The following is a 12,188-nucleotide window of genomic DNA, read 5'->3' as shown; positions in this document are numbered from 1 at the left end:
GTGTGCCTTCCAATGATAGGAACACAATAATAATAATGCTTTCTTGCTTCTGTACTTTGCTTTGCAAAAGAATCAATAGTTACAGAAGGCCCATAGTTTGAGCCTACAGAGTAAAGTGCAAATGGGCTGTGCTGGCCCCCACTCTTTCTTTCTGTGTGTGGCCGTAGCAAACACACTCACATAATCACCCCCTCCTTCCTCTGGAGGGCTCTGAATGCAATGGCCTGTGTTTAACAAGTGGCCTTGAAGAGCCTAGCTCAGCTAAGTATCTCTTTTGCAGTAGCTAGCTATCTCTACATTCCAGGCTCCAAGCAGATGTAATGCCAAGAAGAAAATACAGGACCATTGAGTGAACAGTGAATGCAACCAATGGCTTGTTGTTTAGAAAACAGCCCTCTGCGAAGGGCATAAAAGGGGGGTGACAAGAAGCCATCGGTGCTGCAGCCTTGGTGACACCTACGTTGGTGTGCTGCTGCCCTGCGCAGACAATAAAGCGTTTTTTTATTCTAGCCAGTTCGGTCTCCTTGACTCTGCTTGTCCTCTGGCAGGCCATGGGCCTTCGGGTTCGTGGGTTTGGGGTCACCCGCTACACCAAGTCATTTTCGACTTACAGCGATCTTAAGGCAGGGTAACCAGATTTCCTCCTTTTTCCAGGACATGTCCTACATTTCCACCTTCTGTCCAGGAGGAATTTTAAAAAGCCCTCCATTTTGAGCATGACTAAGAAGCATGAATTTAGATTTCTAAGAGTGTTTCCAGCTTTTATTTGGCAATGACATACATTTTTCTGGAATGTCAAACCTCAGTGTGTAACCCTGGGCAAGTCACACTCTTACAGCTTCAGGGGATGGCCATGGCAAAGCTCATCTCAAGAAATTTGTTAAGAAAACCCTGTGATGTTGTTTCAGACCTTAGTAAAGATGGTATACTGTCTGGGGAGGATATATTTTGTGCAGGCAGGCTCTTCCTCCTCTTGGCCATGTGGCAATAGGGAGATTTTCAAAGTCCAGGAAATGTAAAGTCTATTTGCATGTCAACTAGGACTCCTCTTCTGCAATCCAGTATGTCTTCATTCCAGTGAGGTCACAGGCCTTTTTGTAGGCAGAGAACAATGGATTCATAAAGAAGTCTCCAGTTTTTGCATCAGGAACATTTGGGTATTGTAATATATGAACACATGTACAAGAGCCAATCACCCATTTCATGTTGCATTGAGTTCAGTTGTAATCCAGGAGTGTTTCTTGCACTGCAGCTCCCAGCACCCCTAGCTACCTTAGGCAATAGTAAGAAACGATGGGAGCTGCAATTCAAGAACATCCAGAGGTGGTAGAATTCAAAGGTATAGCTGTGTTAGTCTGGAAAATCAGTATGCAAAGGGATACACAGGGAAAACAGGGCAAAATCGGGGTTTAAACAACCGATTATCCTGTGCAAAAGGAGATATTGCATTTTAGATTTTCACATGACGTCACCATTAAAGAGGCAATAAAGGGGCAATACACAGCAACAAATCATTCACTGGGAAATCCCGAAAATGATTTGTTGATCTTTATTGCCTCTTTAATAGCAATGTGTCTGAAAATCTTAAATGCAATATCGCATTTTGCACAGGACAATCGGCTGTTTAAACCCCCAATTTTCCCTGTCTGATAAAGTAACTAAGAGGGTAGTGGGATGACTCTTGAGGTATTTTACAGCTCTGTAATTTTTATATGCCTATATCTGCCTATATCTGCCTCCTGTTGCATTTTGGGGTTTGTAGTTCAGTGAGGCCTAGGAGCTCCTTGGCTGAGAATTCTAAACGCCCCTCCTTAAACGGCAAATCCCAGGATGCAACAGAGGCACCCAGAGCAATAAAAGTAGAATAGCAGCTCTATATGAGTGTTAGTGCAGTAATATATTTCTCTTTAAATAGTGATTTTCCAGATACAATAGTCTCCCCTTGCATACTGATTTTCCAGACTAACAGGGCTGCTATAGCTTTAATCCTTCTTTGTTTGTCTACAGCTATGAGATCAACGGGCAGCAGGGAAACGAGCAGCCCCAGGACTTCTGCATTCCTCTCGCGAGACTAAAAGAAAGCCTTCTTCCACTGGTGAGGTTGCAGGAAGAAGCCTCTGGGTCCAATGGCTCTGCAAGGGACCAAGGCTGTCTTCTTTGACCTGGACAACACCTTGATCGACACAGCTGGAGCTGGCAGGAGGGCCATTGAAGAGGTACTAGATTAGGCAGTTCCCTCCCTCTCTTCCTCCTCCTCTTGGGGAAATAGGGCTGCCCAGCATGGCCAGATGTCCTCTAACCCCAAAGGAGGACAAGGCATACACACATCCCAAATGGAGGACATTCGAGGCAAAATGGAGAGCCTGACCAAGTAAAAGCTAAGGATGAATTTTAAATGTGGATTGTTTTAATGTGTGCATATCTTGTCCTTTTAAAACTCTATGCATGTCCTTCTAAAACCAGTGGTCCCCAAACTGTGCTCTTTAAGAGTTTTTGGACTTCAGCTCCCAGAAGCCTCAGCCATGTTGGCCAATAGTCAGGGATTCTGGGAGCTGAAGTCCAACATCCCTTAAAATGCACAGCTCTAAATTGATGTGTATTTTAATTGATGTGTCTTAACTGATGTGGTGTGTCAATTGTTGTTGTCCCCTGCCTCGATCCCTGGGGAGAGGCAAGTAAGAAGTAATAATAACAATAATAATAATAATAATAATTTTTAATACTAACATTTCAATCTTCTGTCCAGGAGGAATGTCAAGGTGCCCTCCATTTTGAGCAGGACTAAGAAGCAAAGATTTAGGTTTATAGGGTTATAGGGGTGTTTTTCATCATCATCATCATCATCATCATCATCATCATCATCATCCCTATATATGTAAATACATGCTTCTTAGTCCTGCATATTATTATTAAAACACTCCTATAAATGTAAATCCATGTTTTGTAGTCCTTCTCACAATGGAGGACATTTTTGACATTGCTAGTGGGCAGAAGGCTGGAATGTAGGACATAGGTCTGGTCACCCTGGGGATACATCCACACTACAGAAACAATCCAGTTTGACACCGCTTTAACTGCCATGGCTCAATTGCTATGGGATTCTGGGAATTGTAGGGTTTTTTATGAGACATTTAGCCTTCTCTGTCAAAGAGCTCTGGTGCCTCAACAAACTACAGCTCCCAGAATTTCACAGCATTGAGCCATGGCAGTTAAAAGTGGTGTCAAACTAGGTTATTTCCGCAATGTGGATGCAGCCTAGGAAGCGCAGAAGGAAAGGTTGCACCTCTTTATTATATATCATAAAAACAAACAACAAATAAACAAGCAAACAACAAATACCTGTACACAAATAGAAAGAAAAAAACTGTTAAAAAACCAGGACTTCCAAGGACCTCAGCCTTAGTGGATCTTCATAATATAAAATGACTTTGTATAAAGAGTTTATAATTACTCAACTGCAACTCATCTGATTCAGTTAAACTGAACATCTTAACACTAAATTATACAAACATGATTAATAGAGTTCAAATTCTTACATCCCTTTCTGATTAACTAGCTCTAATTAAAAGGGCGACCTGAGGCTTAATTTTAGGTGGATTCCAAGTAGAAATAAGGTAATCTGACACCACTTTTAAGTGCTCTAGCTCCAGCCTATGCAACCCTGGGATTTGTAGTTTTACAAGTTCTTTAGCCATCTCTGCCAAAGAGTGCTCACATAAACTATAGATCCCAGGATTCTGTACGATGGAGCATTAAAGTGGTGTTAAAATGCACTGTGTCTGCAGTATAGAATTTGGCTATTTATATCCTCTAAAGTGGCCACTGTGTGATCTTGGGCAAATCACACTCTCATCCTCAAAGGATGGCCATGACAAACCTCCTCTAAACAAATTTTGATAAGAAAACTCCATGATATTCCACCTTAGAGGTCACCATAACTCGGAAGCAACTTGAAAGCACACAACAATGACAATAATAACAATTGACCATGCCCACTAGGCTTAAACACCAACTACTGGGTTAAAGTAGCTAATATCATTGGTCATACAGCTCTTATTTTGTAGACGTTTTATTTTACTGCCAGGGAAGGCAAGAGGCACTTTGGGATTTTATGCCATATTTGCCAGGATAACTTAGTACGCACCTTGATTTGGGTAAATGTGAGAAAGATGCTTTTTCCTGCCTCTTGCAGTAAAATGCTCAGTCTAGTTTTCAGAGAAAAGCCCCATTGTCAGCTGTAAGACAGGAAACAGTCTGAAAGAACTGTACCGTATATCCTTTGTTAAGATATCTTTGAGTTTAGAAGAGGACAGATTCTGGAAGATGGACCTGTGGGCCTGTCAGTAGTAGTGGCATGTGTGTGTGTTAGATACCATGCAGGTCACATGTATGTGGTGATCAGAAGCTCGTCATTTATTCAGGGTTGGATAATTCAAGGTAAGTGAATGTGAATGGGTGGGATAAAAGGAGGGAAATTCCTGCATGTCTTCTTATTGTTATTTAAAGAATGAATTTGTGGGATAGAGATCAGAATTGGATTCTCATTATGAATTTCAAATCAATCAGATAGCACCAAACTTTAGATATGTGACATAATTACATTCCCCAAAATGTGTCATGATTTGCCACATTAGAGTGGAAGAGAATGGGACTCAGGTATCCTAAAGTGAAATCTTTATTTGAGATGATGCAACCTATACTATAAGTGCAGGCCTATACCGCTGATGCAGAATAATTTTGTTGTGTACTGTCAATTTCTGACTTATGGCAACCCTAAGGTGAACCTATGATTTTTTTTTCTTGGCAAGGCCTTCCTCTGATGCTGACAGAATGCGACTTGCTTGAGTGGAGATTTGAACCGTGTCTATGCTCTTTTTCATTCCAGTAGAACAACTTGATTAATAAGCCATTGCCTGATAGAAGACAAAATTGTACAATTTGAACTGAACTGATCCTTTCTGTTTTAACCCTCTGGTCATAGGTGATTAATGTCTTACAGTCAAAACATCATTGTGATGAAAGAGAAGCCTGCATGATATGCGATAAATTCCAAGCCAAATTGCTTAAAGAATGCTATGATCCTTCTGAAATGTGTATTACTGACCTCAGGATTCAACACTGGGAAGAAGCTATACAAGAAGTAAAGGGAGGAACAGTCAATCGGAATCTGGCTGCAGAATGCTATTTCCTTTGGAAAACTACTCGCTTGCAACATTTGACTTTGTCAGAGGAGACACGAAGGATGCTTATTGACCTCAGAAAGGTTTTCAAGTTGCTTCTGCTAACAAATGGAGAATCACAGACACAAAGGGAAAAGATTGAGGCTTGTGCCTGCCAACCATATTTTGATGCCATTGTTGTAGGAGGAGAGCATCAAGAAGAAAAACCAGCATCCTCAATATTTCATCACTGCTGTGAACTTCTAGGAGTTCAACCTGAGGACTGTGTGATGGTTGGTGACTCTCTAGATACAGACATTCAAGGAGGCTTGAATGCAGGTTTGAAAGCAACAATTTGGGTAAATAAAGCCACAGTGACACAAAAACCTACTTCTCCAGTCCCTCACTATATTATTTCTTCTGTTCTTGATCTTCCTGGACTTCTTTCTAACAAAGGAGCTACTACATTAGAAATTAACAAGGTTGCTGGTAATTGTAATATGTGAGTTTTCCACAGAAAAGTCAAGGACTTTACCTAGCTAGGGCTGATGGTAAAGGACTTTTTCATGTGAAAATTAAATTGGTTTGTCTTAAATGTTCTATAATTTGAATGTTTTAAAAAAAATACATTAGCTATAATATATGTTTGATTCTCTTTGATTTCTCTTTTATTTCTTTGTTCTATCCCACATTAACAGTGTTCACATGATGCACAAATATGAGTAAACCCAAATGTGTACATGTCTCAATAACACTTCAAAGACTCATCTTGTGACAACACACTCACCGACAGGAGATGGCAGCAAACTTAGCTATGAAGCATCTAACTATGAGCGTATTCAAAGAGTAGAAAACTGACATTTTACCATTAATTTTGTCACTTAAAAACACTATTTAATTGTAATAGTTAACTTCAACCTACTTGAACTGAAATGAGTGGAAGTGAAAGAATGGAAACTTGCTGTGCCAGTACATAAGATGTTCAGGCTTAGGAAAAAAGAACAGAGCTGCACTGTGAATGATTTGGCAAATTTTAAATATATTTATTTAGAAGTATGGATATGTGTGTGCCTTCATGTCACCTATCAACTTATCTTTCATAGGGTTTTCTTAGGCAAGGAATACTCAGAGGTGATTTGCCAGTTCCTTCCTCTGAAATCTAGCCCACAGCACCTGGTATTTTTTGGTGATCTATTTTGTTTCTCTGTATTCAGTTCTGTCAGGAGCTTCTTGTCATGAGTATAGGTTACACATCAGGACTATCAAATGTAATGGCACTCCTGTTTCTTTGAGACCATTCCATAACTTTCTGTGATCTATGTAGACAAAGGCTTTGCTCTAATCAACAAATCACATGCAAATTTTCTTTTGGAATTCCCTGATGCACTCCATTAGTTGTCCTGTCTTTGCAATGTTACGTATCTTCAGATACAGTAATTCAGTTTAACTGGCTTGTGGATCTGATTAAACTTGTTTCCTGTTCACACATTATCTCCATCTTAAGTGCTATTGTAGGGATAGGCATTTGGAAGAAGGAATCAATAGACAGAAGTGAAGTGCTTAACTCTTATACCACCATCAATTCTCCTGCACAAATTCTATTTCCTAAACTTTTTTTCCTTTAGCTACCTTTGGGAACAGAAGTAAAGCTCAGCTTGTGCGGAAGAATCATTAGGTTGTAGAAGGTATCACTGCTCCCCCATCTGACTATCCTTTGCAATTGCACTCACAAGTGCATCTTGCATGTTATCTGACAAACCTTTACCAAAGTAAGGAATATTCTGCCTTGAGGGGAAAAAAAGAGTAAATATAATTTGGACATTATTGTGTTTTACTGGTTTGTAATTTGGAAAGTTCAAGCACAGAACATAGTCTGCTATGTATAAACAGATGGGAAACAAGCTGGATTCACAATAAAAAGTACTATTCGGAAAGCATGAACATATAACATTGAGGAAGAATCATATGGGAAACCTGTTCTAGGATTTTAGGACTAACATGTTGTCGTTGTAGTGCACCTTCAAGTCATTTTCGACATATGGTGACTCAAAGCAAACCTATCATGGGGTGTTCTTAGCAAGATTTGTTCTTGCTAATGGTTTCCCATTGCCTTCCCCTCAGACTGAGAGCATGTGACTTGCCCGTGGTCGCCTTGTGGGTTTTATTGCTGAACAGGGAACTGAACCCTGATCTCCAGAGTCACAGTCCAACACGCAAACAACTATGCCATACCTCTTAGAGAACTTTATTCTTCAAAAATGCATCTAGGCACACAACTCTGGTCTTCTAGCATCTCATAAATTCTTATACCTCTGTATTCTCTTATAACTTTCTTCAGGGATATGTGTTTCAATAAAATGGTCCCAGCTTTCCTTAAATTAAAAATAGCACTCAGACATATGTGCTTCGATACAGGCCCATTTACGAAAGAGGGTAAAATGATATGCTTTATAATCATGTAACTCAGTTATGATAGCGTGGTGTAGTGGTTTGAGCATTGGACCAAGACACTGGAGATCACACTTTGACTCCCAGCTTTGCCACATAAACCCATTGAGTGGCCTTGGACAAGTCACACTCTCTCAGCCTCAGGATGCCATTGGCAAATCCACGGTGAAGAAACCAGCCAAGAAAACCATATAATAGGTTTGCCTTAGGGTGCTATGAATCAGAAATGACTAGAAGGCACACAACAACACAGGTATCACAACTTGGAACCATATGGACCAAATTATGAGTCAGCTGTGAAGAATATAGAACAATGCTACTCAAAATAGTGGTCTCTGGCAGGTTTCCAGGAAAGGAAGAAACAGTTGTACCCAATGGACACAAGTTAAGTGCTGGTCCCTGGCACATGGAGGGGGGTTGCCAGTTCCCCACATCTAGGGTTGCCATAAGTCGGGACCTCCAAACTGGGACAAATGTAGGACAAATGTAGGGCAACATTTTCAAATGTAGGACACATTTTTTAAAATGGAGGACATTCAAAAAATTTGAGGGTTTTTTAAAAATGTTAATATAAATGCATGTTTTTTAGGCATGATCAAAATGGAGGACATTTTGGCATTATTCCCAGACAGATGGCAGAAATGTACTTGCCCTCGGGTTCAACTGTACTTCTCAAAAGTGTGTACTTGGTCAAGGGACTGTGGTTTTTCTTCACTGCACATGAGTTTGTAAAAATCACAGCAAGTTACATTGGCCGTGCTTCAGAGGCTTGTTGATATCAATATCACCATCATCATCATTATCACTATAATTGTGCAAGAAAGGCAGACTTGTTAGCATTCAAAGCGCCATAAATACACAGAAAATGCACTTGCATATATTTAATAATAAAAAATAATGGGAAAAAATAAAAAAAAACAAGGCAGGTGTGTATATATTTAATAATAAAAATTAATGTAATAAAATAAAAAACAAGCAATAATAAAAATAAATGAAATAAAAACAAGCAATAATAAAAAATAAAAATAAAAAGCAATAATAAAAATAAATGAAATAAAATTAAATTAAAAAGCAATAATAAAAATAAATGAAATAAAACACAAAAAATAAGTATTTAATATTTTAAAAAATTAATTAAAAAAAACCCAAGGCAGACCTGAAATGGCCACTGACTCACCTTTCCACCTCCTCCTCCTCTTCATTCTCCCCCTCCTCCTCCTCTTCATCCTCCTCCTCCTCCTCCCTCCCCTCCTCGGCGCAAGGGCTCCTTGGGAAGCCCTGCACAAGGGTGCGCAAGTGGGGGATGCGCGCGCGCTGCCGCTGGCCCATGCTGCGGCCGAGGCGGCACACACAAGGGAAGAGGAGCCCGTCCCCTTGGGCCAGCTGGCCAATGGCCGGCTGGCCCAAGGGGATGAGCTCCTCTGTCAAAGCCCCACCGTGGGTGGCGCGGCGGCGGCAGCTCTGGCGAGGAGGAGGAAGGTGGCGCTGCCCAAGAAGAGGAGGAGGAGGTGGGTTGGCGGCCAGCTGTATTAGCAGCCGTGGCAATGGCCGCATGAGTGGGGCCGGCCCGGAGGCGGGACAAAGGCTGGGGTTGGGGGGGGAACTGGACTGGGGCAGGCAGGGGGCCCCCAAAAGCGGAATTGTCCCGGGGGCCGCCGGGATATGGCATCCCTACCCACATCAGATAGCTTAAAACGCACTGGTATAGAACAACCTCGTAAAATTGACAGTGGTTAAAAGATTTCCAAACCACAATGTTACTGGGTGCTGCTATTACAAGTTATTTTGTTCTCTCTGATACAGTCCCATACTAGACATGCATTAATAGTTGAGTTCTACACAAAAAGGCCTGAGGAAACAAGGAACTTTCTTAAATACAGTGGGCTCTTGGTATCCACTGGGGTTTGGTTCCAGGATCTCCCATGGATAACAAAATCCATGGATGCTCAAGTCCCATTAAATACAATAGTAAAATAGTGTCCCTTATTTAAAATGGCAAAATCATGGTTTATTTTTTGGAATGTATATATATTAAAAACAATTCAATAAATCAATGGATACGGAGGGCTAGCTGTATATTTTAACTACTCTGTTTATTCAGTACTCTGATGGTTCCATACACATGGTGAAAATTCAGGGCTGCATACATGTCTCCCCACCACTATTCATATGGTATGACATTGGGTGTATGTACCTAGCAATAGGTGTGACTCCTCATTTTTTTTAAGCTGAAGGATAGCACCATTCAGGATGTGCATGTAGATGGGTTCTTAATGGATGCAATCTTATATAGGGCCATGGAATTTCTGGAAGAAATGGTAAGAAGTAACAGCTCTCACATCCACTGTATACATGGGTTTTATATGCTTAAAGGATGTATAACAAAGTACAGTGGTCCATCCACATTTGCTGGGGTTAGGAGTGATGGACTCCCGCGAATGTGAGAAAACCACAAATAATAATAATAAAAACACTATTCTTTTGTGAACCTTGAACCATCAGAAAGAAATGGTGTCACTATCTCAGCCATCCATAAAAAACCCTGTTTTTAAGAATATTTCAGATTTCAGAATTCTGGACAAGGGAGATTCAACCTGTACCGAAAATATAGCCCTTACATTTTACTGCATTACTTATAATTTGTTGTTTACAGACACTGCTTCTGCATTTTCTGCGGGCCAGTAAGCATAGACCGATTAAAGCACAGAGGAATAATTTATAATAAAATGACTTATTCTCTACACTTGCAGTACCCTGTTTTTACTGCTGGGGGTGGAGGATGAAAGGGAAATGATACTTTCATAAAGTTCTGGTGTATAATTCTTTACTATCTTAATTATTGGTGTTTTAGCATGAAATTAGCTTAGCATGAATTATTTTCTGTGATGCTAGGGATTAGAACAGCTGTCCCAAACATGAGATAAGCTTTTGTTTTTCAAACTGTTTTTCAATCCACTTCTGTTGGTGTCCTGATTATTATTATTTTATCTTTCAATATGGAGGGGGGGGGGGGGGGGGGGGGGGGGTGACTCTGCTTCCTTCTTGACTGCAACAGATTTTTTAAAAATGCTACTTACTTCTGTTCTAATCCTTAGTTACATCGGTGTCTGATGTATATGTATTTGAGATATGGATGTGTTTTTTATACATTTGTGCAATGTTTCATACCTGTCATTAGTCCTTTGTGGTATATTCTTCCAATAATGTATGGTAAGCAATTTTTTGTCAATAACCTTTTTGATAAACACAGGAGAATCTCTCTTTTCCTAAGCATAATTACAGCCTTAAAATCATGGCAGACCAGAAAGGGCACCCCATCAAATAAAAACCCCTTAGTTCCCCTGTTCCAACTCCAACTCTTCCAACATAAAAATTACTTTAAAAATACATTAATTTCTGGTCTCTGTATAGCATCACTTGCTTGAATTAGAAAGGGCCATTAGTGTAATTCCACTGACATTAAAGGCACTGTGCACTACCTCTTTATTTTGTATTTCAACCAGTAGTATGACTAAAAGATGAGTATACAAAGTCATTGGTGTTAATGTAGTGAGCAATACATTTCTGGAAACAGTCCACCTTTCACTTTATTGTCTTTTCACACACACCCCCCCCCCCCCATAAAGAACACTGGAGGTCCTTTGAAAGCAGGATAGAAAATATTCTAACACAAGATAGATTCACTATCTTTCAGTTAAAAGGGAATATCCCCAGTATAATCAAATAATATTTCTGCCACACTGAAATGTTCAAATTAATTTGGACACTATAGTCCTGTTGAAGCAGCCTAGAATTGCAGTGGTTAATAATATTTATATTGGAAACAAAATTAAATTATTAATAGACTAGATAGATTACTAGATAGATATACAGTAGGTGGTAGATACAGGATTCCACATACTTGAGTTTTAGTGTTGATGGATTGATTTTTAGACTGCTTCTTAGGAGTTTTTAGAGTATTTTAATGCATTTTTAAATGATTTTATCTTTGTATTGTTTTAATTGATTTTGATTTATTCATTGTCTCAAGCAATTAGTGATACAGAAATAATTAAATAAAAGTAAAAAGAAAATGCAGTCTAGAATTCTCTTGGCTTTTTTGGCTGTCGTATCACACTATTGACTTGTTTGAGTCCATCATTTGGTCAGTTTTATAGAGCAAAGTGTAGGAGCCAATAGGCCAACCTGCCCCACCATGGCACTCTCCAGATGTGATAGATTGTAATTTGGCCATGCTGGCTGAGAATGCTGGGAGTGACAGTGTAACCTATTTGGAGAACACCAAGTTGAAGAAGGCTACTGTAGGAATTAGTCATCTTTATGTGCTGTGTTTTATGAGCCTCTCTAGCACATTCTGTGTGAGTTATTGTGACCTGTGTGCAAGATATTTTACAAGGAAAACCTTTTGCATCCATTTCTTTCTGTCCTCTGCCTTGGATATAACTGTTTCCTTGTCTCTAGAGTTCAAAATGAGGACAAGAGTAAGGAGTAAAATAATGGGTGGCATTTTTTATATTCATGCTTTTAGTGTGTGTGTGTGTGTGTGTGTGTGTGTGTGTGTGTGTGTGTGTGTGTGTGTGT

At 39.9% G+C, this 12,188-nt stretch overlaps 1 protein-coding gene across 1 annotated transcript; it reads left to right on the top strand.

Annotated features, from left to right (window-relative positions):
- Nucleotides 1-1,761: 1,761 nt before the first annotated feature.
- LOC121936867 (N-acetylneuraminic acid phosphatase) lies at nt 1,762-5,802 on the top strand. Its single transcript, XM_042479541.1, has 2 exons — nt 1,762-2,216; nt 4,982-5,802. Exons 1-2 carry the CDS (start codon nt 2,127-2,129, stop codon nt 5,663-5,665), a joined length of 774 nt encoding a protein of 257 aa, XP_042335475.1. The 5' UTR covers nt 1,762-2,126; the 3' UTR covers nt 5,666-5,802.
- The last annotated feature ends 6,386 nt before the right edge of the window (nt 5,803-12,188 follow it).

The sequence above is a fragment of the Sceloporus undulatus genome, chromosome 1, assembly GCF_019175285.1.
Source record: "Sceloporus undulatus isolate JIND9_A2432 ecotype Alabama chromosome 1, SceUnd_v1.1, whole genome shotgun sequence".
Classification (NCBI taxonomy): domain Eukaryota; kingdom Metazoa; phylum Chordata; class Lepidosauria; order Squamata; family Phrynosomatidae; genus Sceloporus; species Sceloporus undulatus.
This window is presented reverse-complemented; position numbering and strand designations above follow the sequence as displayed.